Source organism: Indicator indicator, chromosome 27 (genome assembly GCF_027791375.1).
Source record: "Indicator indicator isolate 239-I01 chromosome 27, UM_Iind_1.1, whole genome shotgun sequence".
Classification (NCBI taxonomy): Eukaryota; Metazoa; Chordata; class Aves; order Piciformes; family Indicatoridae; genus Indicator; species Indicator indicator.
In genome coordinates this window covers 7,632,268-7,657,927 of record NC_072036.1, presented here as the reverse complement: position 1 = coordinate 7,657,927, position 25,660 = coordinate 7,632,268, and the positions used below count along the sequence as shown (strand labels likewise).

Sequence of the window (25,660 nt, the reverse complement as noted above, 5' to 3'; positions counted from 1 at the left end):
GTTTCTGTTTCACTTGGTGGCTGGCAGCTTTTAGTCGATTAAACGAGCTGCAGGGCCAACAAGGGCTCCTGTGTCATCTATAAACAGCAGCAAAGGGAAAGGCTGCACTCAGAAGTTAGTCACACCTCATAAGGTGCTTTTATTTGCTTCACTGGCTGAGGCTATTTTACTGAAGGCACTAAAGCAAGGCTGTCACATAACACGAGAGTCCAGGGGTGTGAGAGTGAAGAGGGAGAAAGATAAATGAGTTTAAAAGGAAATGTTGGACATAAAAATCTATTCTGTTCTGTTCAGAGCTTTTATACCTTATTTGATATGCATGGCAAATATGTTGGTATAAATTTGGGCCTGTCTTGAGTACCTTCCAAGTGAGTGCAAGGTGCAAAGAAGCAATCATGTAATGTGGGAGTGATTTTGCTGGGACCATAATTTAAGGGTCTGATCCAAAGAGTACTGAAAAAAAGACCCCCTTGTCACAGTGTCCTTTAAACCAGACTCTGGTCTAAAAAATCCCAACCCAAACTATCAAAGGACTGCTTTTCTCTCAAGCCTTTTCTTAGAAGATTTAAAATCTTTGTATTAAAATGGTTTGCATAAGCTAATAGTGATTGTGCTGTACATACAGCTCCCAGAGACTGCAATGGGCTTTGAGTCAGGTTCTGTATTTACAAACCAGGCCACATCTGCTGCTGGTTAATTTGATCAGTACAGAACAGTGGGAAAACCTAATGTTAGCCCTATGGGGTTTTTTTGAGAGAAGTACACTCTCTTCTCTTTCTGACTGAGGCCACAGCACACAGCAGCAGCTCCAGTGCTGTGGGAGGATCAGGACCCAGCTGTTCTCAGAGATGCTGTTCTCCTCTGATTTGCAGGAATCCATACATTGCACCAGAAGAGAACTGGGGGAAAAGTGAAGCAGAGGTTGGACTCTCATCTCATAAACTCATAAACTCCAGCCATAAACAGCAAAGTGAACCTCTTCAGGACAGAGACATGACTGATGGTACTAACCAACACCAATTGACGTAAGAGACAGGGATTTGGCAATGATCCCTTCCTGTTCTTGACATTGGCTTATTTCTCTGTTGTCTTATAATGACTTCTTCAGATTTTGCTACTTTTGATAGCATGCCAAAACACTCTCAAATAGAATGGGGTCAGTCACAGTGTTTATTGTCCAAACCATTCTATGATAAAAAACCTGGGTTTTACATGGAAAACTTGAATCAAGGATTACATTCTGTGCATTACATATTGTTTCTGAGAATCAAAATGCCTACCATATAAATATCTGAACTATTATGTTGTGCTTTTTTTTTTGTTCTTTCTTCATTAGTCTCTTCAGTGATTATCCATGTACAGCAGAGATGTTTCTGCCAAATGGAACAGACATTCTCTAAGGGGCAATAGGTGGAAGGGGAGGCATAGGAAGTTCCATGGAAACAGAAGGAAGGATTATTCCACTGTGACGGTGACAGAGCACTGGAACAGGCTGCCCAGGGGGGTTGTGGAGTCTCCCTCTCTGGAGATATTCAAGACCTGCCTGGATGCATTCCTGTGTGATCTGGTATAGGTGATCCTGCTCTGGCAAGGGGGATGGACTGGATGATCTCTTGAGGTCCCTTCCAGCCCCTAACATTCTGTGATTACTTGCAAATGCAGATCTGAACCCGTAGCTGAGTTACCATTCAGCTTCTTGTTTGCTACAATGGAGCCACTTGTGTTCATTTCATCTGCACCCTTTCTTTCCATGTGGCATTTTCACGGCAGGGTCAGGGCATACAGTAAACAGCTGCCTGCATTTTCTTTGGTGTATCTGATCACATGCATTTATGGGCAAAGGATGATGCCACTTTAATCTGCTTCTGATTGCACTGACTTGCAAAAATTCTAATTATTTCAAAGGTTTTCCTCTTGAGTGATAGCAGTGTAACTGTAATCAGACTCTGGCCCTGAGTTAGGACACACTCACTTGCAAATATTCATGTACTCATTCCTCACCATCCATGCAATACACTCCAAAGCCTGGCTCCTCCTACTCTGCTGTTTCCTTTATTCTGACTTTGATTGTAATTTGGTGTATAAAACATCTGTGTAGTTAGGGGTAGTTTAAAGCTTAAGACTGGAGTTAGTCATTTCCCTAAGCAAGCCCCAAGAAATGTTCAGCTCTATGCCTTTAGTATAAGATGTAACTTTTAAGGACCTAATACAAAGCATTGAATTAAGGACTAAGTGGAAATACAGCACTAACCATTTGAAACTCCAAATCTATTATAATTAACCATTAGAAGCAGAAAACAAACTTTACCTTGGCCAGCATCTAAGAAGCAGTTCAATTCTATGGAAGAGGATTTCACCTACAAACCAACCCCCTCACTTGGTCCCCTTGGAGAGTGGAAGTTGACAAAATAAACATCACATATAATTGCTGCATAATTTCATGTTATTTATTAAAACACCATGAAATGAGATGTGCTTCCCATAGAGTTTATGGCACAGTCTATTTTCACAGGGAAGGGTTTTTATTGTTATTGGTTGTTTTCAGGACCTGTCTCATAATTACTGCTAGTGACCAGAAGAATTTAGAAGTGCAATTGAGACAGCTCAGCCTAGTCTAGTACTGCAGAATTAATTGGGAGTGTTTGCAAATACCTTTTTTTTCACTGAGCAATGGGAGTAAGTGCATTGTACAAAATGTTCTTTACTTAAAATTTAGTGACATATCACTGTAACATCACTAGAATTTCACAGTCATCTGCACAGGAGTATTTCTTGGCAGGTAGGTTCAAGCAGGAGATTCAGGGGAAATCTTGAAGTACCATCCTCAAGAAGATTAAATATTGGTTAGGATTGACAGCTTTCTAGACCAATCTAATAATTCCATTTAACCAAATTATTTTTAACTGTTGAGTTTCTTTTAAGAAAGTGTAAACAATGGAGAGGAAAAAAAACGAGGCAAGTATTGCATTACTTAATTTTAATTTGTTTACTGGGGCCCTACATAGCTTAATGTGAAATATTAAAATTAAAGAATGGGAAGGAGAATACCCAGTGGATTGATTTATGGCCTGTTGTTGAAAAAAAAAAAAACCCTTAAAAATTAAAACCACATCAATGATGAAATGGAACTGGGACAGAAGCCAAGTGATCACATTAATTCCTGAGAGACAAACTGAAGTCAGTTTTCAAGTTCATTGGGTTTGTCCTCTAGAGGGTACCAGCTGAGCTGCAGGATGGGGAGGATGAGTCCTGTTTTACTTTATCAGGTCAGAGTGCTGTAATGTGCCTCCTGATGTTCTCTGGAAGCTGAAGTTCCCCTAATGCCAATGGTCATGCTGCAGTACTTCTGGTGGAAAACTGAGATGCTGGAGTTTCTGCCTAGAGGAGGATTATGACATTGCCTTCAGCTTCTTGTTTGGACTGTCAGGGCTGTCTTGAGCAGCCCCTCAGTAATTTCTTTTTCAGAGAGTGGCTCAGTCAATAGCCAGGCCTGTGCTTGTTCAGTGCACCTCTGCTGTTTATGCTAGAACAGAGCTATAGGAGATTAAAACAGAGTTGTGAGGAGGGAATGCAACTATTGTCTATATTTTTTTTTCAGTTCAGAGCACAGATGTTTGTTTCATTTAGCTTCTTTCTCTGATATTTTAATATACTTGTATTAATCTTCAAGTCAAATGCAATTTTGACATGAAAAATCAAGTGAATTTGACTTTGTTGAAGACAAATAGTTTCAGCCATTCCAAATTGTTTGGTTTTGTTTTTTTTTTTTCAAAATAATTTAGCAGGGTTGTTCCTATCCCACCCAGCCAAGAGTACAGTCAACTACATAGGATGGATTCAGGGTAGTTATTCACAAAAGCCAGACTTGTGGGCATGATTCTGTTAATCAAAATGTCATTTTCAGCATTCCTCATCAGGTTTTACTTCTCTTTTTTTGGTTTTGTTTTGTTTTGTAATCAGTTGAAGGTTGTCATTGTCACCCTTATTCTGAACTTTTTGTATTTATTTTGGTTTTCTTTAAAGATCTTAAAAGATCTCAGCTCACCTTACAGGGTTTTACTGATGGTGTTATAAAAGTAAACATACACCTGCAAAGAGAGTACAGGCAGAACAGGTGACAGCCATAAAAATTCCTTTCAGATAAGGAAAAGAACCCCAAGCAGTGAACCTGCAGGAGTCACTCTGGAGACTGACTTCAATCTTCAGAGTTAAAGACTGATTTAAAAAAAAAAAAGTTTCATAAATTAAAGCTATTACATCAATTAAATAATAATTAAAAAAAAAAAAAGATTAAAACTTCCTGCTAGAAAGGTCACCAGCACACCTTCACATTCTGTTAATACTCAAGGTTTTGGAAGTCAGAATTTTTAATGTGATCCAATGTAACCTATGCATTACAGTATTAACATAGAAATGTGAATGGAAGAATGAAAGAAAAGAAATGCAAATAGCTCATCTGCAAGTACTGGCTTTGTATGTGTGTCCAAGCAGCAGGGAAAAGCAAGCAGCTAGAAGAAGGGAAACAATTACAGAATTACTTTGTCATGACTATTATACTGTAGTATTCCTGACATCATTCAGTATATGTACATCAAACAGTTCCTTACCCTTCCCACCCTCTATCCTTGCTCAGATCACACATTTTGATCACTGCTCACTGGTGGAGTGACTTAAAGAGCAGTAGAAAGTAAGATATCAAATTTGAATGCCAGTGGAAGACTACAGTCTTGTGTTTAAACATTCCAAGATTATGATGGCACCAATACTGCTTCCCATGCACAAAAAAACACCCCAAACCAAACCAAACCCAAAACAACCATGAAAACAAACAAACCCCCCCTCCCCCAAATCAAACCAACCAACCAACCAGAAAAACCCAAAACAACAAACTCACAAAAAAACCCAGAACAAAACCCCACAAACAACACCTGACTATAATCACAAGTGAAATTTCTTAGTAGTGTTTATTATATAGCCTGGTTTTGATACCTAGATGACTGGTCCACTGCTAAACACCAGGCAAAACAAATCCCTTTCCCTACTAGTGCACTTACAAGAAGTGTGGTTTGTATCTGATTTAAGAACTGCATTGACTTGTGAAGGACAGAACTCTTTTACTCAGTGCAGCCTCTGAAGGGAAGCAGAATAAAGAGGTGGATGAACATGTGAACTTGATCAAATTCTTTCCTACTTGCCCAACATCACACTAGATAACACTATCAATGATTGTCATATCACCTATTCTGCTATGAAGACAGGCCAAGGGAGCTGGGGGTGGAGAAAAGGCTGGAGAAAAGGCTTTGGGGAGACTTAATAGCACAAATGCACCATTGCTGGCAATCTCTCTCCTAACCCCTTTTGCACATAAGTACACAGCTTCCTCTCTGCTCATGTTACAGATAATATCCTTGTTTGAAGACTAATTTAGGCTAGAAGTTTGGAATGTACTTCATCAAAGTGCCTTTCCAGGACAGTTAACTTTCCAGTTAATTAGAGGATTTGAGGAAGCTGCTACTGTTTCTGTAGCCATTACTGTGCCTGTTGTGAGCTACATAAACTATTCTTAAATACAAGGTTCAACAAAACCTTCATAAGTGAATTTCAAGGGTCAGAATTATCTAATCCCGTTGATCTGACACAAAATACTTGGTGAATTTCATTCCCATGAGAGCTTTCCTGTTCTCACCAGGTCTAGCCCTTACTCAGTCTGTTTTATTTATGTTATTTCCCATCTGTAAACAGTGCATGCCCAAGTGCCTTGTTTTTAATGATGTGTAGCAGAAGCATTTGATTGGAATTTAGATAAATCAGCAGGTAAATCCAATATGTGTTTTCTGCAAGTTTATATGCATATATATGAAAAATCAGAAAGGTAGCTACATAAAGCCCAAAGGCTGGTCTTTGTTACGACATCTGATCATTTTTCACCCCCAAACTGAAAGCATTATAGGTTCAACAAAGTTCTTTGTGAGCTTCTCCTTACTGCTGAAATAAAAATGTTATGAGAGAAGCTTTTTTGGAGTCCTTATAAAGAATAATAGGAGGGTTGTGTAGGAAAGTTAGAGGGAAAAAAACCCCTTATGCCTACTAAAAAATAAGAATTTTTTTGTCCTGTGCAAGATAACTGTAATGTCTCTTTTAATGAATATCAGCATTTATTATTGTAATACTTCTTTAGGTTGAGACTGTAAGCATCTATAGCATCCTAGACACTATGCATAATAAGAAACAGTTCTTCTCCCCAGAGATAACTGAACCTGAGAAACAATTTCATTTTACAGACAGAGCAAGTGAGTCTTCCAAGGGCAAATCAGACCTGCTAAAAGTAAGCAATAAGACCTGTCCCTGACAGCGCCCTTTACCAAGCACCATCACCACAACCCTTACTGAGTGCCATCATCATAACCCACCCATCACTTCATCATGCCATTAACTTGAGCACACATTAGTTGAGATTGCAGTGGGATGTACAGCTAAATCCTGCATGAATGTTCTGTTCACTTAATCTGTTGATAAGAGACACAGCAAAGACCTTTCTGATGTTTTCAAAACATGTAGCAGTTGAACAGGTGGTGTTGAAGGTGTTCTGGGTGAAGGAAAGGACTAGCTGAGGCATGCTGGGGCTGAGGAGATGCTCAGCCTCCTTTGGCTTGCTGTCTTAGAGTAGGAAATAAACAAGCTTGCTTCTTTAATGTCAGTGGTAGGGAAAGCATCCTGCCCAACAGGAACCTGATCATTGCTGAGCATATCTGGGATCCCTTTACCAAGCAACCAACACCACCACAGATCCTCTGCAGCATGTGAAGAGTCAAAATGTGCCCTCCCTGGGGCATGGATAGGTTTCTGCCTACAATCCAAGCCATCCCAAGAATCTTCTCTTTGGCTGACAGAAGCTGTGAAGTTCTGAAAACAGTGTGACCACTTTGTGGTTGAAATAAGAGATCTTTGACAGTGAGCAAAATCAGTTCTCTGACAGATATCTGAGCCCATCTTCCTCCTGAGCAGATTCCAGAATCTGTTACCAGCAAGAACTTGTGGTTTGACTTAGAGCACAGTACTTCTGTGATTGTGTACAAGTGGCAAACTGAGCTTTTATCTATTGTTTACTTAGCAAATAAAGACCTAATCAAGAGCCCATTGAAAGCAGTGGAAAGAATATTATTGCCTTGGGACCAGGCATTGAATTGCTCTGACATTGTCTGCCATCAAATATAATATACAAAACCTGCCTTAAAAAAATATTGTCCAAACGTATCATGCAGAAAAAACATCATCTGTCTTTCTTCTGCCCCAGAATTTTAAAATAATTTGCTATAATATATTCATTTCTGGCAAGCACAATTTTGTCATTGATAATTAGGGATAAATGACTGCAAACCCAACCTTAGAAGACATTTGCTGGAATTATTTTAACTCAGAGGCTAGCAAGTAAATGAATCTGGTTTCATCCAGGAAACAGAGATTCAAAGCCTCACCCCTGCACCTCAATACAAAGCACATGCTACAACTAGGAATGTGCAAAAGGACAAGCAGTGGTCTTGTTTCCAGGTTAATTGAGGGCCTGAGCGACTTCCAAGTGATGGCACTTGTCTTTGAGGTTTCTGTAGACTGTGGCTAATCAGTCTTGAGGAAAAAAAGAAAAGAAAAAAAAGAAAAAAAAAGAAGAAAAAAAAAAAGGTTTTCTGGAGTGAAAACCAGAATTATCCAAAGCAATGGAGCACCAGACTCAGATACAACCAGTCACAGCACTTAGCAGATTCCTAGTACAGCATCCTTCTCTTCATGCCTAGCAAGAAGAACATTGGAGAACTTTGGTACCATTCCATGAATGCTGGAAAGTCAAGCTTGGGAGTGAAAAAAAAAAAAAGAAAGAAAAAAAAAGGAAAAAAAAGACAAAAAGGAAGAAGTCGGTTATACATCACAGAACTGTGAAGTTGCACAGTAACTGTGTGAGATCATTTGTTCAAAGGAGGCTGAATAAATATCAAAAGCACCTTTTACCAGATACACATCACCCATGACAACTGTGAACAGGTCTCTAGTTCCACAGGCAGTTCAGCAGATCTTATTGCTGCAGAGGTGAGGAAATCTTGCTTCCCTCCATCCTCACATGCCTTCTCCCTAGTCTGTCCTACCATGTCCTCCTTCCCTTTTCCTCAGTATCATCTCTTCCATCTCACCCATATCCTGCCTCTCATCACACTGCCTGGGTGATTTAACTGACTGAAATGACAGAAAGCTCTTTTTTGTTGGGTTTTAGGTTTATTTGGGGTTTGTTTGTTTGTTTTTTTCTGGTCTTGTTTTCTGTTGTTTCATTGAATTGAACTAGCACAGAAATGTTTGGCAAGTCCTGAAGCTGGCACAAAGTTGGCAGGGACAGTGTGTGAGCGTGTGGCCAGGAATAGGATGGATAGATTGATACATAAGGGGAAAATGCTCCCTCCTTAGCTGAGTGCAGCACTTTAGGGAGCTGTACCCAACTGGTGGTAGAGCCTTTAGGACTCAGCTTTAGGTAAAGAGAATAGTCCCTTGACTTTAGTGTTTTGCTTCTGTTAACACCTATTTAGTAGGTATTTGCAGATAGGGTCAGTATACAAGAATAAGTGTCCTTAATAGAGTTGCTTGGAGTATCTACAGAAACTCTCCAAACCACTTCTTCAAGGGTGAACATATTCTCTAACCTCAGCTCTATTCTTGGCTCATTCACAGGGAAACTGGAGATGTTTGTATAGCTGCCCATTGAAAAACTCAGCTGGCCTCCTCACTGTTCTTCTCCTGGATGCTGCCAACCAAAGCACAGTGCAAATACATGGACAGTGAAGTGGCTGTTCAGCCTGCAAGCTTGTAGGAGCACATACTTAGATGAATATAAACATATTCTCCCAAACTGGCAAGGGAAAAAAAGAATACATACCGAAAAAATGATGTTTTAAAATCAAGATAAGTAACCTGAGATAACTCTGCAATATAGCTTGACAGAGAGGTAAGCATGAGAAATTTTTACTTCCATGTAGCTACATGTCAGACCATGAAGTCCCCACCTGCAGTTTACCTCAGCTGCCTACACAGTGTAGAATCTCCCTGTGTGTGTGTAGAGCATGTGTGAAGGGGTTGGAGAAATACCAATATGTAAGGATAGTTTATTTGGAAGTTTGCTTTTTGGAGACAAAACCAGAAGTGTCCACTTCTATACAAACCAGAATGGGTTTTCATTCAGGGATCATAAGAAGAGGAAATAAGCACAGTACCCAAATGTAAAGAGACAGACAGGTAAGTCTAGCTTTGCCAGCTGAAGATGGAGCAGGAAATACATTATTAAACATCCCCATCTGCTGGATGCCAGCACTTGCTCCCAACAAAGGGAAACTAAGCTTCTATGCTGAATTAATTTGTCAGGAAGGAGCTACACTAATGCTATATCAAGCCAGAGAATGACAAACTGACAATAATGAGGAATTACTTCATTATTCTCTTGTGGAACACTGGTATGTACCATGCTGTACTGTTACTGTACGGTCAGCATATTTGGAAAGAAATAGGTGTTAGATTCTACCAAATAAACCTGATACCAACACCCTATCAGAGCTTCTACGTAGTTCATTTGTCTGGGGAAGATATGAGGTGAAACAGTTTTCAACACTTATGTAAACACTGTCAAGTTACACTGGAACAGATCAATAACAAATTGTATTTCTATTGCTGCATTTATCTTCCCAACATTTTCCAGTTCAACACACAGAATCCCTCAAGCAGATTGTTGTTACTGGCAAGTCACAGTGGTAGAAAGCTGAAAACATTTTGTTCCAACATGGTGTGCTGGGACACTGCAGCAAGATGAAATAGCTGGATGTGAATATAAAAGATATGTCACATGTGAGCTATTGAAAAATAATCCTACTGTGCTACAGAGCACATGTGTCTGAGCGTTTATTCCAGGCTGCATAGCAGAATCTGTTGAATATGGCTCTTCTGGACATGGTTTAACAGCCATAGTGGTCTTAGGTTGACAACTGGACTTGATGACCAGTCCAGTCTTGGAGTCTTTTCCAGTATGTTTTGTCTACATGAAGAATGACCTTTCCATCAGGATGAACGCTTCTGAGAATACATCAAACGAGAAAACCAGGAATCAACTCATCCCCAACAAACAAAAGTCAACAGTCCTTGTGGACACTCTAGATTGGAGCAGGGGAGTCCATGATTCCAGGTGCAATTTTGTGGTATTCAGAATACCTGTGAACAAAAAGAGAAGGTGCTCCATTGTTGTATGACCATCAGAGGTGAGGTCAAAAAGTGCTGTGAGTGCCATTGCCACTGTCCTAGGGTGAGGCTTTTTAACCAGCACCAGCTGGTTCACATGCTGTAGGTTTCTGGGCAATGCCAGCAGGGACTCTCTTACAGATCCTCCTAATTTCTGAACTCCATCATTCATGCTTATATGGTTTTGGTTCTTTTGGCAGATATGAGCACATCTGGGGTCTTGTTGAATAGGGGTGTGATAGCTGATAGCTGGTGTCATAAGGCATCTGTGCAGGAGTGGAAGTGGTAATATTCTGCTGCTCTGTACTGCTGGGATGAATGGCTTGAGGTGCAACAGAAAACTGTAAGGGGGTGGAAGGAAGAACATCTGTTGCCCAAACTAATACCACATCTCATCCCAAGCTTTGTGTTTGTGGCAGCCCAGCTCCAGTTGATGGCTAGAAGAATTCTTCATCTGATACAGCATTTCAGGGCTGCTTGCCACCACAAGCCATGCTACCATTTCCCAGGCATCCCTTTTCTGGGAGAGGCACAATGTCCAAGATTTTGCTTTAATGAGGATGTTCTACAGCAGTGGATGTTTCAGTGATCAGGTTAATTTTCTGTGGTACTGACAACTTGGCTCTCTGGAAAAAAACAGGGACCATCTTCGGTGACTGTTCCCTTGCCGTCTCTCTCACTCAGCATACTGAAACTGAGTAAAGCAGGGACACATCTGTTAGGTCAGCGATGTATTTGTACAAAACGAAGCTGTTTTGTTCCAGCACCCACAAAATTACACTAGGAAATAACGAAATGCTGACAGTAACAGACGGTGTCCAGGAGGGTCCCGCAGCCTGACAGCCACCCTTGGCTGCCCAGAGGCTGCAGTGAGGAGCAGAGTGCCCACGGCCAGCCCTCGCCTTCACCCGCTGGGGATGCGGGAGCTCCGCGGTCCCCTTCTTGCTTTGGCCGCGGCGGGCGGAGAGCTGTTTCCTCGCACCAGCGGGAGACATTGCCGGCGGGAGTTAATCATTAAGTATCCAGCACATCAGCTCCGGGCTAAGCCTTTCGGGCTTTTAGCTGTGCCTCGTTCAGGCGCGCCCAGCTTGATTGAGCACCGCAGCGGGCAGGAGGCAGGGACGGAGAAAAACCTCTCCGGGGCTGCCCGCAGCGGCGGAGTCCCCTCGGCGGACGCTGCTGCGAGGAGGGAGTGGCGCCCGCGGGCCCGGCCGCCTCTGCCCCTGCTGGAGCCATGCGACTTCTCTGGACGGCGCCGTAGGGCAGCACCTGTCCCCCAGACGCCGCCCCCGCCTTGCTTCTACTCCTCATCACGCTGCCGGCGTCGGCGCTCGGCTGACACCGTCTCCCGCCGCGGTGTAAGAGCCCCGCATAAGCATCTCATGCCCCAGCCGGAGCCCCCCGCGCCCTAAGGCTGCCGTCGAGTCCGCCTCGTCCCCTCCCCTCCCGCTGCCTCATGGGCGCCGGCTGCTCGGCAGCGGGGCAGAGCGGGCGCCGATGAGGAGCATGGCCAAGGGACCCGAGCAAGAAGACGCCTTCCTGCACCTCCCGGCAGCACAGGCGGTGCCCTCCGCCGCGCAGGAGGACTGCTACGCGGACCTAGTGGGGCGAGGTTTGCTGCCCTACTCCGAGGAGGAGCTCTGCGCCTCGGCGAGCGCCGAGAGAGGGCTCTCGGAGTCGGCGTTGTCCGCCGGCATCAAGTCAGGTGAGATGTGGGGTACCGACAGCGTTCCCCGGTCCGCCCGTGGCCAGAGAGAGGCGCGGAAGAGCGCCCGACCCGCCGGTGCTGCTTGGGGTCCGCAGGGACGCGAGGTCAGGCAGGTGCTGTCCGGCCTCAGCCCGGCCCCTCGGGCAGCACCGGGCAGGGCGGCCAGTAAAACGGGCCGGAGCGGCTTGCTGCCTGACGGTAACGATGCCCCTGGGCTTCTCTTCTTGTTCCCCTCCGGCGTTCAGAAACACGCTTTAACAGCGAAGCTCTCTCCTCGGAAGAAGAGGATGCGGACACTCGCGATGGTGCACTGAAAGCCGCGGAGCAGAGTCCGTCCGCCAAGAAAAGCATCACGCAGATCATGAAGGACAAGAAGAAGCAGACGCAGCTCACCCTGCAATGGTAGGGCCCGGAGGCACCGAGCACCCGTTGCTGACCGTCGGCCTGGGGCTGGTGGTGGTGGCGGCGGAGCACCTGCTCTCGGAGCCACCTGGGCGCCGCAGGTCTGTCCGTTCGTAGGGGACACCACTGGTTCTACCCTGCCGTACCCCGGCAGGACCGGGCCGGTGTGTCCGGCAGGCCAGGAGGGACTTTTCTTTAAAAGCTGAGACGGCGTGGATGGTTACAACTCGCAGCTCATTCAGAAGTACTTGTCATGTAGCAGGATTGTGGGGTGTTTGGATAGTTCGTGGGTTTTTTGTGTGGGTTTTTTTTTTTTTTTTTTATATAAACCTCATCTACAAGTAAGGAGATCAACCCCAAATTTCTGTTTTTTTAATTAGCAGAAGGATGTAAGTTAAGGATAGTTGCTGTCAGCTTCTCACAGTACGTGGCTATTGATGAAATGTATTTTTAAAAGTGTGGAATGAAACATTACTTAAGAATTACATTTGTGAATAGGTGTTTTAATTATCCTTCAAGGCTGAAACTGATTTCCCCTGCCTCATTATGTATTTTTTTTTTTTTACATTAAATGTTACCACCTGCAGAAGCCCTACCTTCATTTTATCTAAGCAAAAATTAACCAAATAAGAGGCTATATTCTGCAGACATTAATTGCTAAATGCTTCTGTTAAAGCACACTTGAAATTAGAGGGGAGTGCTGTTGAATCAAATGGAACTTAGTTACCAAATGCAGACTGAAAATTAGATTTTTTTGTTGTTGTTCTAACTGAAAAATAAGAGTAATCCAAATTAGGCAGTTTCTTAGGCTAGTTTACATCAGACTGATAAGTGTAAATTGAAATTATTTGAGTCTGATGAGTCAGTGCAAAATTATTTGGTATGCAGTGTTTCCTACACACTATTTTCTTACAGATTTCTGTAATTTGAGAAATAAATTTATTGCACAATATCCCAGGAGTAGCAAATAATATAAACTGATAAAGAAAAGAAACAGGACAGCAGTGAAATACCCAGCTGTTACCAAGAGTTCAGTTCAAGTGAAGACAGCCAGTGTTTCACTTCCATTTAAAGACATTTACTCTAATGACTATCACTAGGCACTTGTATTGCCTAAACTGATTGGGAAGCTACATAAAAATTCATCCCCTTCAGCAAAACAAAACAAACAAACAAACAAAGAAACAGTTCCTTGCTTTTAAGTGTGGTTTGGTTAAGAAACTGTTTCAAATCCAGCATGTGGAAATTAAAAAGCAAAAGTAGGAAAAAAAGAGACATTAGCCCAGGTGTTAAAGACACAGTGGGACAGAAGATGGATATTGGAGCCCCTGCTCTTTCAAAGGGCAGACTTAAATCCAAGTCTTTCGTAGTCTAGCTAGTGCTCTTATTGTCAGAGCAAGACTGGCTCATAGATGATGATTGTTTAATTATTCATATAAAGAAAAAAAGTCCAGACATTGAAAAAAAGACTCATTAAGAAAAGTGACCTGGCTCCAGATTTTTCATATTCTGCAAATAACCTAAGCACCCAGTGTGGAGTAAGTCCCTACTGTCTGTCCTCTTCAGGAGAAACTCTCAAGGAATTCTTTAGTAAAACAAACAAACAAAAAAACAAACAAAAAAAAGGGAAGAAAGAGGTCAATACCAAAACCCAGAAGGAAAATAAAACGGAGAGATGTGGCATGTTGCTTCTTACTCTGGCAATTTCTTTCTCTATACAGGCTGGAAGAAAACTACATTGTCTGTGAAGGAGTTTGTTTACCAAGATGTATCCTTTATGCACATTATTTAGACTTCTGCAGAAAGGAGAAGCTGGAACCTGCCTGTGCTGCAACTTTTGGGAAGGTAAAGAGTAAATGCTGTCATAATTTGTTAGATTAATTATTTGATGGAATCAACACTTTGTACACCTGTGTCAACATTCTCTCCGGCTGATGTGCCTGGAATCAGACTAACTTACACTTCCATATGAAGTGATTTCACAGCATCAGCTTTAGGAGAATGAAACTGAAATTCTCTTTGATTTATTGTTAGTTCATATATATATATAAAAAAGGACACTTTCTGCAAGTGCTTTGGGATTATTTTTTCCCCTTTTTTTAATGATGACTTTAATAAGGTTCTTCCCACAAAAGTAAATCTGACATGGAAGACACTTTTAATTATACTAAAGGCAGTGTAAAGTGAGATGTGACACAAGAAGGGGAATAAAAATCAATTACACAAAGAGTCGATTAATAGCACAAATTGTTGATTCATCCTCTTTTCTACCCTTCTTTACAATTAATCCTGAAGTCATTTAATGAAAGGGAGATGTGAACTCTTCAAATTAAATCCTCAGTAGTTAGTGAAACAGGAAACCAAAAATGCTTCAAGGATCTTCTTTTTTTTCTTTCTTTTTTTTTTTTAAACAATACTGATCTAGTCATTGTTCATCCATAGCAAGATGCATTAATTAAATAATAATAATGGATTTAAAATCCAGTTCATAAGATGTTCACTTACTCGTTTTTTTCCCCTCTTGAATCAGATATTCTGAGAAAGTGGATGTTTTATTTGCATGATGCAGTTCCAGTATAAGTGAGGAAGACAACAGCTTTGCATTTAAAAATTGTTGTCATAGTGATCTATTTATTAGCTATATCTGTTGGAACCACCTCTATTACTGAATGAGTTTTTAACTTAAATCTTTTGCCTGAAGCCTATTTTTTTTTTTTTTACAGGAAGGGCGGGATGGTTTTAGGGCACTAATCTCAATCCCCAGAGTCTAGTGGCAGAATGTTTTGCTTGACTTGGATTAAATTACACAACGTGAATTATGTTCAACATAGAACCAACAGAAACTTTCATAGGGTTTCAGTGAACATAAATTTAAAACTGTCCAACACTTTGATAGTGGAGGACACAGAAGTACCTGCAAGGTAAATATTTGCTTGCTTTAAGCTTCAAATCATGCTTTTCAAATAATTAAAAAAAAAATCAAGTATTTCTGGTTGTTTGACTTTGAGGATAAAATAGGTAGAGGGAAGTTCTTTCCCTGATTCTGCTTTTCTCTCTGAAACAAAAGATACAGTTGTACTTTAGAGATCTGAATGAAGCAGGATTGTGGGGAATAAACCCAAATTTTAAATTATAGAAGTGAAAATGGAAAGGAAGAAGAGGTGGAAAGGAGTTCACAGGTGGGAAGATACACAGAAAGCTGAGTGAAGATGGAAGGACATCTGCAGTGTAAAACATGCTTAATAGGTTGTTGTAACAAAAGTGTTGCAAATACTTAGTCGTGGGCTACATTGGATGATGTGTTTACACTATGATCAGGATGCTAAGGAAGCAGCAGTGCTAGAAATTGACACAGTTACTTTTCTCTTTAGACCATTCGTCAGAAATTCCCTCTCCTTACCACAAGGCGGCTCGGAACAAGAGGCCACTCAAAGTAAGACACAGTTATCTGTCTCTCCACTTACTGTACACATTCTAGGAATTGCATTAATTGCCATGTCTCCATGGTATATGCTAAGTGGCAAGTTTCAAGTAATAACTTTAATGTGCATGATGAAGCTGATACAGAGTTTGAAAACATTACTGCAGACCTAATTCCGAAAATCAAACTGATTAAGCTTCTAAAACCTGGAATTATATTTATAGAGCCATGCATTTGTTGCAAATATGTTAAAATTCTATGTATGAAAAACATTATACAATACATATGTCTTTGTTGCAGCTGCTTATCATTGTACAAGTAATGTGCAATTTAACCATGATTTTATTTGCCTTTTACAAATGAAGCAATTCGTGTTCACTACATAGCAGTATGGATTAAGGCAAAGACACTAGAAAAAAAGTATATTCTTAAATTGCTAAGAAGGTATTCTGGTCTTTGTTGCAGGGGGTTTGGACAAGATAACCTTTGAAGGGTCTTTTCCAACCCAGTGCAATCTGTGAATCTGTAATTTGTAAAAGCTCTGAAACAAATGAGTACTCAACTTCCAGTGTAGGCATTTCATATGTAATGTATCCAGTTAATTTGTATATTTGATCTGTAGAATATTAGGCTGTTGGAACAGATCACAGATAATTAGATATCATCTGTGGTGAATTTTTTTGTAAGTTTTGCTTCTTGGCCATGATAATGTAAAATTGTAGTGAATAGTGATAACAACATAATCCTTTACATCCACCTCCTCTCTTGTGTCCTGGTAGGGACAAAGAGGAACTGCTGAGGAGAAACTGATTATTTCTTCTCAGTCTGATCTTATTTTATAATAGGAGAATGCTATTTATTAACGAAATGAAGAAGTGTGTGGTGTATTGGTGCAGGAAACATAGAAAATGCAGAATAATGCTCTGAAGTAATTGCTAGTGTCAAGCTCTGAGTTGGGTAATCCTAGGAAACCCTTATTTGAGGAGTCACAAAAGCAACAGTTCTGTGCATAGCATGAAATCAAGGCTGGCTCAGCTTTTCTGAGTGTTGTGTTTTAAACTGCTACTTCAGTGCTTATCCATCTCCAGTAAAAACAAGCACTTAAACCTAAACAGTGTGTGCCTGCATCATGCAACAGAAAATAGGGCTGCTTAATTTTGTTCTTTTAAAGTAACTATCGAAAAACTTCATGATTTTCAGTGCCAAATCAAATTTCAATGAGATCCTTATCTGCTATCAAGCTATTGATTCCAGAATCGATTTTCCTAAAAATAAGTCACTGATATAATGAGCAAATTAGGACAGATGTTGTCCAGTGTCCTGTGTATACACGAAAAGGAACCCTTTAGTATCAATACCTATCTTTTAGGGGATATGTGTCTTTAAATATGAGTAGCCCTAGGATTTTTCTTACACTTAAAGGTTAAAAATGTGTTTTTGTACTTAATAAGACTCAGAAAACTCTCCTTGACTTACAGAAGAAAGCACAGAGTTGATGGTTTACAGAAACAAAACTAAAGCCCAGAAAATTAGCAGAGAAGCATTGTGCTAAGGAATCAGGTAGAAAACCAGAATACTGATAGTGATAGAAGAAATGTGAACATTCTGTTTGTTTGGGAAAACCTCTTTATTTTTAATGACTTTTAGCCTTTAAGTGTAAAGCTAGTCATCTGACTAATTTTTGAGCAAAACTCAAAAGGAAACTAAAAAGAGAAAAAAAAAATCACAAGGCTCTGGTTTTTCTAAGTGCTTTGCAACATACTAAGAAAGTCTGAAAGGTGCATCATTTAAATTTCTAATTTTGGAGGCTTGTTTCACATCATTATGCTCAGTTTTAATTCCTGCCTTTGAAACATAAGACATGGCCAGTTGGAGTCCACCTTGGTTTTGCTGAAGAATGCATAGGAGATGGCATTTGAGTATTTTAAGTTTTTGTTGAAGTATAGTAAGGGTGGGAAAGAATTTGAATTCCAAATCTTTTTTTCCAAAACCATCCTATTTTCTGAGCTTGACTGAAGTATATATTTTATTATAAAGATGAAACCCAAAGGAAATAAAGCCTGCATGGAATATTTTCCTGTCTCTCTGTCTGTCTCTCTGTCTGTCTCTCTGTCTGTCTCTCTGTCTGTCTCTCTGTCTGTCTCTCTGTCTGTCTCTCCTTCTCAGAGGACAGTTCTTGCCTAATTTCTACCATAGTCTCACATTGGTGTTTTTCAGGAGAGAGTACACAATCTGCACAATCCAGAGGAAAATTGGAACTGAAGTTGATTTCTCTTTTTGTAGACGACTTGTGGATGCTGAATAGAGGGGTTTTGAGGATAGTTTCTATTAGATTTAGAGGGGGAAAAGAAGGATTTTTGTGTATTGCCAGCTGTAGTGAAGTTCAGCTGTAGTTACAAGGATAAGCTAATGCAGACACTTAGCTTTGCAAATGGACTTTTGTGCAGGGGTTATGTTTAGGGTTTTAGAAAATCTGTCATTCATAATCTGTATGGAATATTTGGCAACCCACTAATTCATCACTGCCTTGGTGAAGTCTTTCTCAGGTTCATAACCCAACATATTTGAAGAACCATTTTCAAGTTACCAAGAATGAGATGGTACAAGAGGAGAAGTTTCCCAAATGCTCATTTATTTTTGTTCTGATGTGTCTAATGAATCGATAAAGAAGATCTAATCAGTATCCAAACTTCCAAAAAGCATCTTGTGTCTGCATAATTTAAAGCACAGCAAATCAACCTCTGAGTAAAGGAGTATGTTTCAAATCTATTTTTTAACATGGGGATATAGCTACAAAGTTAATTGTTTTGGGGCATGTGTCAGTATATTCCCCTTTCCTCTAAGACATTCAGCAGTATTAGCACAGAAATACCTCATGCCCAACATTTCTTCATCAGATCCCATATCCTTATTGACCTTGGTGGTATTATGTGCCATATTTTCATATGGATTAACTGTTCTTGAACAATTTCCTCAAAGGGATGAGGCATCAGCAGGTTTTGTTTGAACATCTGGCATTTGTTTCCTTTTTTTTTCCTCTGAGTCTTTTCCTCTACAATTCTCATTTCCACTAAATTATATTTACATTGTTCTTGCTCTACAACAAAGGACCTTACAAGAGGCAAAAATGACAATATCTCTAGCTCAGAAACTGAGTGCAGCAGCAAGTAGTCATAGAGAAGTGGCAGGATAAATAATGATCTCTGATCATCTATATGTCTGTCTCTGATGTTGTGGACCTTATTCCTCTCAGAACTACAAACTTACTCAGGAGCAAATTAATTTCTGCTTTCACCAGGTAGCAGTTAGTCACACACACACAAAAAATCATTAACAGAAGTATTTCCATTAAATTAAGAAGCCATTTAAGTGACTGTTCATCAATTTCAGCAAATGGCTAGGGCTAGTTACTCTCTGCTTTTATGTCAGCATGAGCTCTAAATGTAGTAAGCTGTTTCTGTGTGAAGCAAAGCTGGGTTTACTGGGACTGGTAAGAGACATTTCTTAATGCTATTCTTTTAAGAATGGGAGTGTAGTGAGCTTGTTTTATTTCTGTTGTTGCTGTCATTGTTTCCATATAATGTTAGGAGGAGCTGTAATAGTACTAATTATTCTGACAGTGGTGTTTCATATGGCCAAATTGCTTAGGAGCTCTGACCAATGTCCAGGAGCCAGATGCTGCAAAAGCATGGATAGAAAAATGACAATTTCTTCCACACTAAAGCAAGGCTAAGCTCTTTCTAGCATTCTCATGATCATGAATTGGATTTGAGAAAGAACCACTGCTCTAAAGTGTGAGATACAGGTGATGTTCTAAGGTGTGAGACAGACAAATGTTAGTTCCTCTGATCCCAAGCAGCATTTGTCATCTCCAGTTCTGGACAAAGAGTCTTAAAGGGTTTAAATAAGCTTTGAGTCAGAGTCTGTATGTATTTACATCCAACACCCCATTTGCACCAAAGTGTCAGTACCAAACCAGTTATTTAAACCTTTGGCCAAGAGGGTGCAACATGTGGAATACCATTTTGTTAACCAAATTCACTCATGTCATTCCCATGCTAATCACTCCAGACTGTGGAAGGTAGGGGAAGTATCCTCTATTATTGCTGAGTGGAAGAAGACCAAATATGATAAATACTACAAACTGCTCTCTTAGATTAGGATTTCATAAGCAACAGTTGTCTGTGCAGCAGGTTCCAAATCTGCCTTTTTTGCATAGGTAATGTTGAACATACTGTGGCCACTGCTAGAATTCAGATGTAATGAATTGCCTGAAGCAGCTCTTCAGGAGAACGTGCACACTGCTCACTCCATACACACAGAGACTGTTTGAGCTCAAGTTACAATTTAATTTCTTTGTAGACTTTGATCAATGTGAATCTTAGCTTTTATCCATCATGTCTGAAAAACTATTATCTTATTTATTAGGAGTGATTTAGTGGGTTAATAAAACTGATATGGCAGCTGGCCCTGTGATAACAACTTATTGCAAGTCCCTGAACAGCTTAAGCCTATCATTTCCTTATCAGCTATCATTTGTGTCAGTGTATGCTAAAATCAGGGCTACTAGTTGCATAGGAACAGATGTTACAACAAACCCCTGAAACTAAGAGAGGAAAGCAATTCAGCTTGTTTTTAAAAAGGTTTGTTAAAAAAAGTGAGACTAAATTCATTATGATGACAGGCTGCATTGTATTAATTATGCAACAGAGGTGTAAATAGTGAAATAGATGTAGACTGTACATACAAATAGAAATATGCATATAAAGTGACAGAAAGAAGTTAGTAGGTTAAGGACATTATCAGTGTGTGTGAGATGGGTACTCTCCTCTCAACAGGGAGCCCAAGATGAGCTGTGCAGATAATGACTTTGGCTTGTAAGAGAGTAGAAATCTTCATATCTTACTACTCTGTGAAGCATGCCAGACAGAGCTTGAAAAGTACAGACTGTATTTTTTAATTGCTCCTGTGTCATGACTGGAAAGCTGGGTTTTGTTTTAGGACTAGAAGTTTAGCGACAGAGAAGGACGTCAGGATAATTGCTGTGCCTTTAATGCACACAGAATAGGTACTGAAAGATCTACTCTCTATGTAACAAGATGTCAGAATAGCAAATTCTGGTATCTTGGGGCATTCCAGAGCAGGAACCTTGCCTACCACTGGAAAGCTGAGAATCCAAATCATACAGCAGTTCCTCTTCCTTGCCCAAATACATTTATATTGAAATTAGGTGGTGTGTAATTTAGGACAGGAAGACTAACAGTAAAGAAATGGAGGAGAAGCTTTTGACCTTCCTATGAGTCCCCAGGTACCACTGTGATCTCCTGGTGCTAATGCAGATGCATCAGTTTCAGCAGAGCAGTAAAAGCTGTCATGTTTAACAGCAGCCACTTTCTGCCACCCTTCCTGGCTCTAAAGTCCTGAGAGCACACAGCAAACTGGCTGAAAACTTGACTGTTTCAGCCCCTTAAGGATCAGCAAATATATATCACCCTAATGAACATTTTCTTAATTATCATTTGTATCTAATGCCTTTAGGCAGCTTTTAGAATAGAAACCATTTGAGAGTTTTGCTTTTACCTGTGACTGGCCCATCCAAGAGCAAACAGCAAGACTGTGATTATTTTTAATGGGCATCACTAAGAAGAGCAGAGATGAGCTGAAAATTTATATTTTTGTGGTCTGTGAGCTATTGCTTGTGTCTGAAGAGTGCATTTCTCCTAGCTTTTGAGAAAATCCAGTGAAATTAGTGCAGTGGGTTGCAAGTTAGCCTTGGTTTGCAGGACATGTACTTGGAGTACAAGTGCTACTGTGAAACAGTTTGATTAAAACAGCTGCCATGGTGTTTTCAGGCTAATTTTAGTTAAAAATAAAAGAACCTGAGCATAGTGTCCATAACAGTCTTTGACAAATTTGGTTTAATGCAGTCAGGTTTTAAATCTGTCAAGTGGAATTTATAAGACAGGCCCTATCACCTTTGGTAGATGAACTCAGGTAACCTTTGCTATGACCAATAAAGAGAGAGCTGCCCCCAGCTTGCTCTTCTGCCCTTCTCCTGAGGGTCACCTCTTTTGTAGCAAAATCAGCAGACAGCAGTAAGTATCTGCTGCATAGCCAGTTTTCTTAGCACCAACCCAGCTTCTTTAGTGTCTTTGGTTAAGGTGTTAGGCTCAGCACTGCAGAGCCTGAGCAACAGGCACCTTTCCTTCTTCCAGCTCAATTTAGGGGCAGTAATCTCCAGGAGAGCTGCAGTAGAGACAAATGTGGATAAGGATTGTTCAAATGGCTAAAAAAATTAGAGTCAATCAGCTTAGAACCTGAGAGAAGAATGAATGAATAAATGACGTGTTAGCATTTTTATTCATAGGAGGCTGAGTAGTAATTTATAGGGTACATAGGTGAGTTATTTTGAACTAAGAATTGGCTTGTGGGACTGACTAAATGCAATAGTAATAAACCTGGTAGACCAAACCCATCACCTATTCAACAAATGAAGTAAAATGAAAGAGAATGCACATTAGGGAAAAGAGATATGGTATGTTTTAGGGATTTTACAGTCTTGTAAGGGAGGAAGTGTTTAAAATGTAAAGAATCTCCTATCCTTGAATTTGGGATCTAATCGTGACAGTAATGTTTTCTGTGAGACAAGATATGGTTTCATGTCAGTGAAAGGAATTGGTAGACACTGTTAAGCTTTTAGAAAGCATTGAAAATCAATTTGACAGTTTGCTTTACTTGATATGGTACTCATAAACCCCCCTCTCTTTCTTTTCCCCACAGATATCACTATTATGGAATTGGCATTAAAGAAAGCAGTGCATACTACCACTCTGTGTATTCTGGGAAAGGCTTAACCAGGTACTAACTTCTGAGGCTTAGTCCATGAAGGTTTAACTTTAACCTTCCCTAGGACACTAGTTTTTGTTGATACCAGAGCTAGTATTGCTGCATATCTCCCTATCTGTCATACCTAGATTTAAACAGCAGTTTTCTCCTTAGAAAACATCGATTTTGTTTTAAGAGGTTGCTCCAGATCTTTTGCCAATGCCATCCAGTATGGCCCTGCTGCAGCCAATGTAGAGTTGCATCAACCTCTGACAGCAGAGGATTTGTTCAAGCTCACAGGAGGCAGCAAAACAGCATTTCCAGAACACTTGTCTCATTTTGTTTGCTTCTGTAGCACCCTCTGAGTTCTTTCCCCAGGACAGCTTCCCATTATGAAACGTCTGGAGAATGGTGTGAAGCTGGCACCTGTGGGCAGGAGGGAGGGGTCAGTGTAGATTAATATTTACAGGTCCTTTGACTGGCTAATATCAGTTTAAACCTAACCCAGGAAGCTCTAATTATATTTATTTAAGGGACAGCTAGCAGGATCAATATGTTACGATAGCTGCCTGTTGGTTTGCCAAAGATTAATAGTTCGTAAAACAAATGTCTCTGTTCACATATGGCTTGAATGATGGCTTTCATTGTCTGTGGCAGTATACCTGTGTGAGTGGGGACTCTGAGAAAGGAAAGGAACAAATGAGTTTGTAAGCACACACAGAAAATGCAGCTTCTGGCAGGTTTAGGCTATATCCCAAGAGGCTTTTTCTAAAACGATAGGATGAGTGTAGAAATTGAAGGTAATGTTGCTAATAATGCTTAAAAGGAAGGATCCCTGCCCTGCAGGACTTAAGGTGTAACAGGCTGCAACATGCCATTTCCTTGCCCACTGTTTATCCAGAGCTGCAGAGGTGTGGGAGGTACACAGTGGGCCCTCAGCATTATGTCAGCCACTTCCATTTTCACATAAAGCTCTGTCCTTGTTCAGTCGAGCAGCAGTGAATGCAAAGAAAGTGGAAGTTCTGCAAATTTCCCCACAGCTGGATTTCTGATGGTGTACAGTCTTATACAGATGATACAGATATTCTCCAAGACCTTCAGGAATATTCACTAGATTCACTAGTTAGGAACTTTTCTTTGTTTGGACTTGTGCTCTCATGTATGAAATGTTGCATTGCCAGGGTCCAGCAGCCAAAGTGCTTCCCTAGCTGATCTAGAACAGAAGCTTAAATGCTCATTTGACACTGCCTGGCCCATCACTGTAGTTGGGTTTGTCTGTGTAAAGAAAATGACACAGCAGGCTGGGGTTTAGAAGCTTCTGGGTAAGGAAAGAGTCAAGCAACACAGGGCTTCAAGATTTAGAGCAAATCTCCCAGTTCCTGGCTGCTGCACATAATGATCCATCATAAAATCTGTCCTTTGCCTGATATCTGTTCTGGTAGGTGAGCTATAAAAATTGTTCCTGCTTGGGGCAGAAATAGGAAGGAAGAATACATGGGTTGATAATGTTTATCAGATCACACTGTACCCTTGCACAAGTGTAGGAATATGGAGGCCTTTACCACAAGGCTTGCACCTTAGTAGACAGCTTGTCAAAGGGCTAGAATGGGAAATGGGCCTCAGTTTGGTTGCTTAAATATGGGCCTCTGCTGCCATTTCAAACTTAGCATTAGTGGATTAATATTTAGGTAGCTGAGCTGAGTCCAATAATCCTTAAATGGAGGGTTGCAGATGCCTGAATCTTTAAATTCCCCTCTAATTATGACCTGCTGGTTCCTTTAAACACCAAGCCTTGGCACTGACACCAAAACCCATTAGTATCCACAGCACTGTGTGAGGGTAGCTTTAGTTAGCAATTAAGGCTCTGGAGGAGCACTGCAGGTGCTGCTTCCTGTTTTTTGATGCACCTACTGTGCATATTGTGCTGCACGTGGGAAATCCACAGTCCTTAACAAACACATCCAGCTACGAGGCTAATTAGCTCCACATTGTAATCTGCTAAGTGATTCCTTCTTTCATGCTCATCCATCAAAAGTTAAGGGAACTCTGTTGGTAACGTGCTAGGTCATACCGGGATGGGAACTGTCAGGCCCTGGGCAAAAGGAATTGCACAACTGTTCAGTTTCTGGTTTTCTGCCTCTCAACAGCATGAGATCACAATGTTACCACTAATAATTATAAGACTTCATGTTGCCCACAGTATCTTATCAGTTGGCAGCAACCAGAGCAGGAAATAACAATAATCAAACAATATTTATCATTATATTGATTCATTAGAATCTCTATCATTGTACAGTCTCTGCTTTAGTAGTCATGATTTGTAACATAGGATTTTTAATTTCTACACTGGATGGTTTTCTGACAGGCAATGACTTCATTGGGAATCTTCTCAGCTGAACTCTTAATAGGATATTCACCATACTGCAACACGTTTTTGCCAGTTAGTGAATCTCTGATCTCAGAGCTACGTTTCACCCACATGAAAATAGTGCTGTGATGAAGAGGAATGGGAGGTCACTATGAAAGGAGCCTACAAGAAAACCAGGACTGACTTTACAAGGACTTGTAATGATAGGATGAGAAGGAGCAGACTGAAGTCTGAGGAAGGCAGATTTAGACTGGATATTAGGAAGAAATTCTTTCCAGTGAGGGTGGTGAGACACTAGAACAGGTTGCCTGGGCAGGTTGTGGATGCTCCCTTCCTGGAGGTGTTCAAGGCCAGGTCTAGTGGAAGATGTCTCTATCAATGTCAGGGAGGTTGGAACTAGATGATCTTTAAGGTCTGTTTAACTCAGACTTGCTTTTATACTTTGATGCTTGGTCAATGATCTGAATTCTCATATTTTCAAGACATTAGAAGGTTTCCTAATACCCTCAGGCACATGCAAGGCAATGGAAGAAGTTAAAAAGTGTGATTTTGCTTAGAGAAATGATCACACTTCACTAAATCTAATTAGAACTGATCTATTTTGTATAGCTGTAATAAATGTGTGTATATATACAAACCGGAAAAATGCTCTGCTTACAAAGAAAATAATTAAATC

The 25,660-nt window shown here is 40.6% G+C and overlaps 1 protein-coding gene across 1 annotated transcript in view; it reads left to right on the top strand.

Annotated features, from left to right (window-relative positions):
• The first annotated feature begins 11,766 nt into the window (after positions 1-11,766).
• The window catches only part of RFX6 (regulatory factor X6), a 35,613-nt gene continuing 21,719 nt past the window's right edge, over positions 11,767-25,660 (top strand). The window contains exons 1-5 of the mRNA XM_054393121.1: positions 11,767-11,965; positions 12,214-12,370; positions 14,092-14,215; positions 15,742-15,803; positions 22,572-22,649. Coding sequence (XP_054249096.1) covers positions 11,767-11,965; positions 12,214-12,370; positions 14,092-14,215; positions 15,742-15,803; positions 22,572-22,649 — 620 coding nt within the window. The remainder of the gene's footprint in view (positions 11,966-12,213; positions 12,371-14,091; positions 14,216-15,741; positions 15,804-22,571; positions 22,650-25,660) is intronic.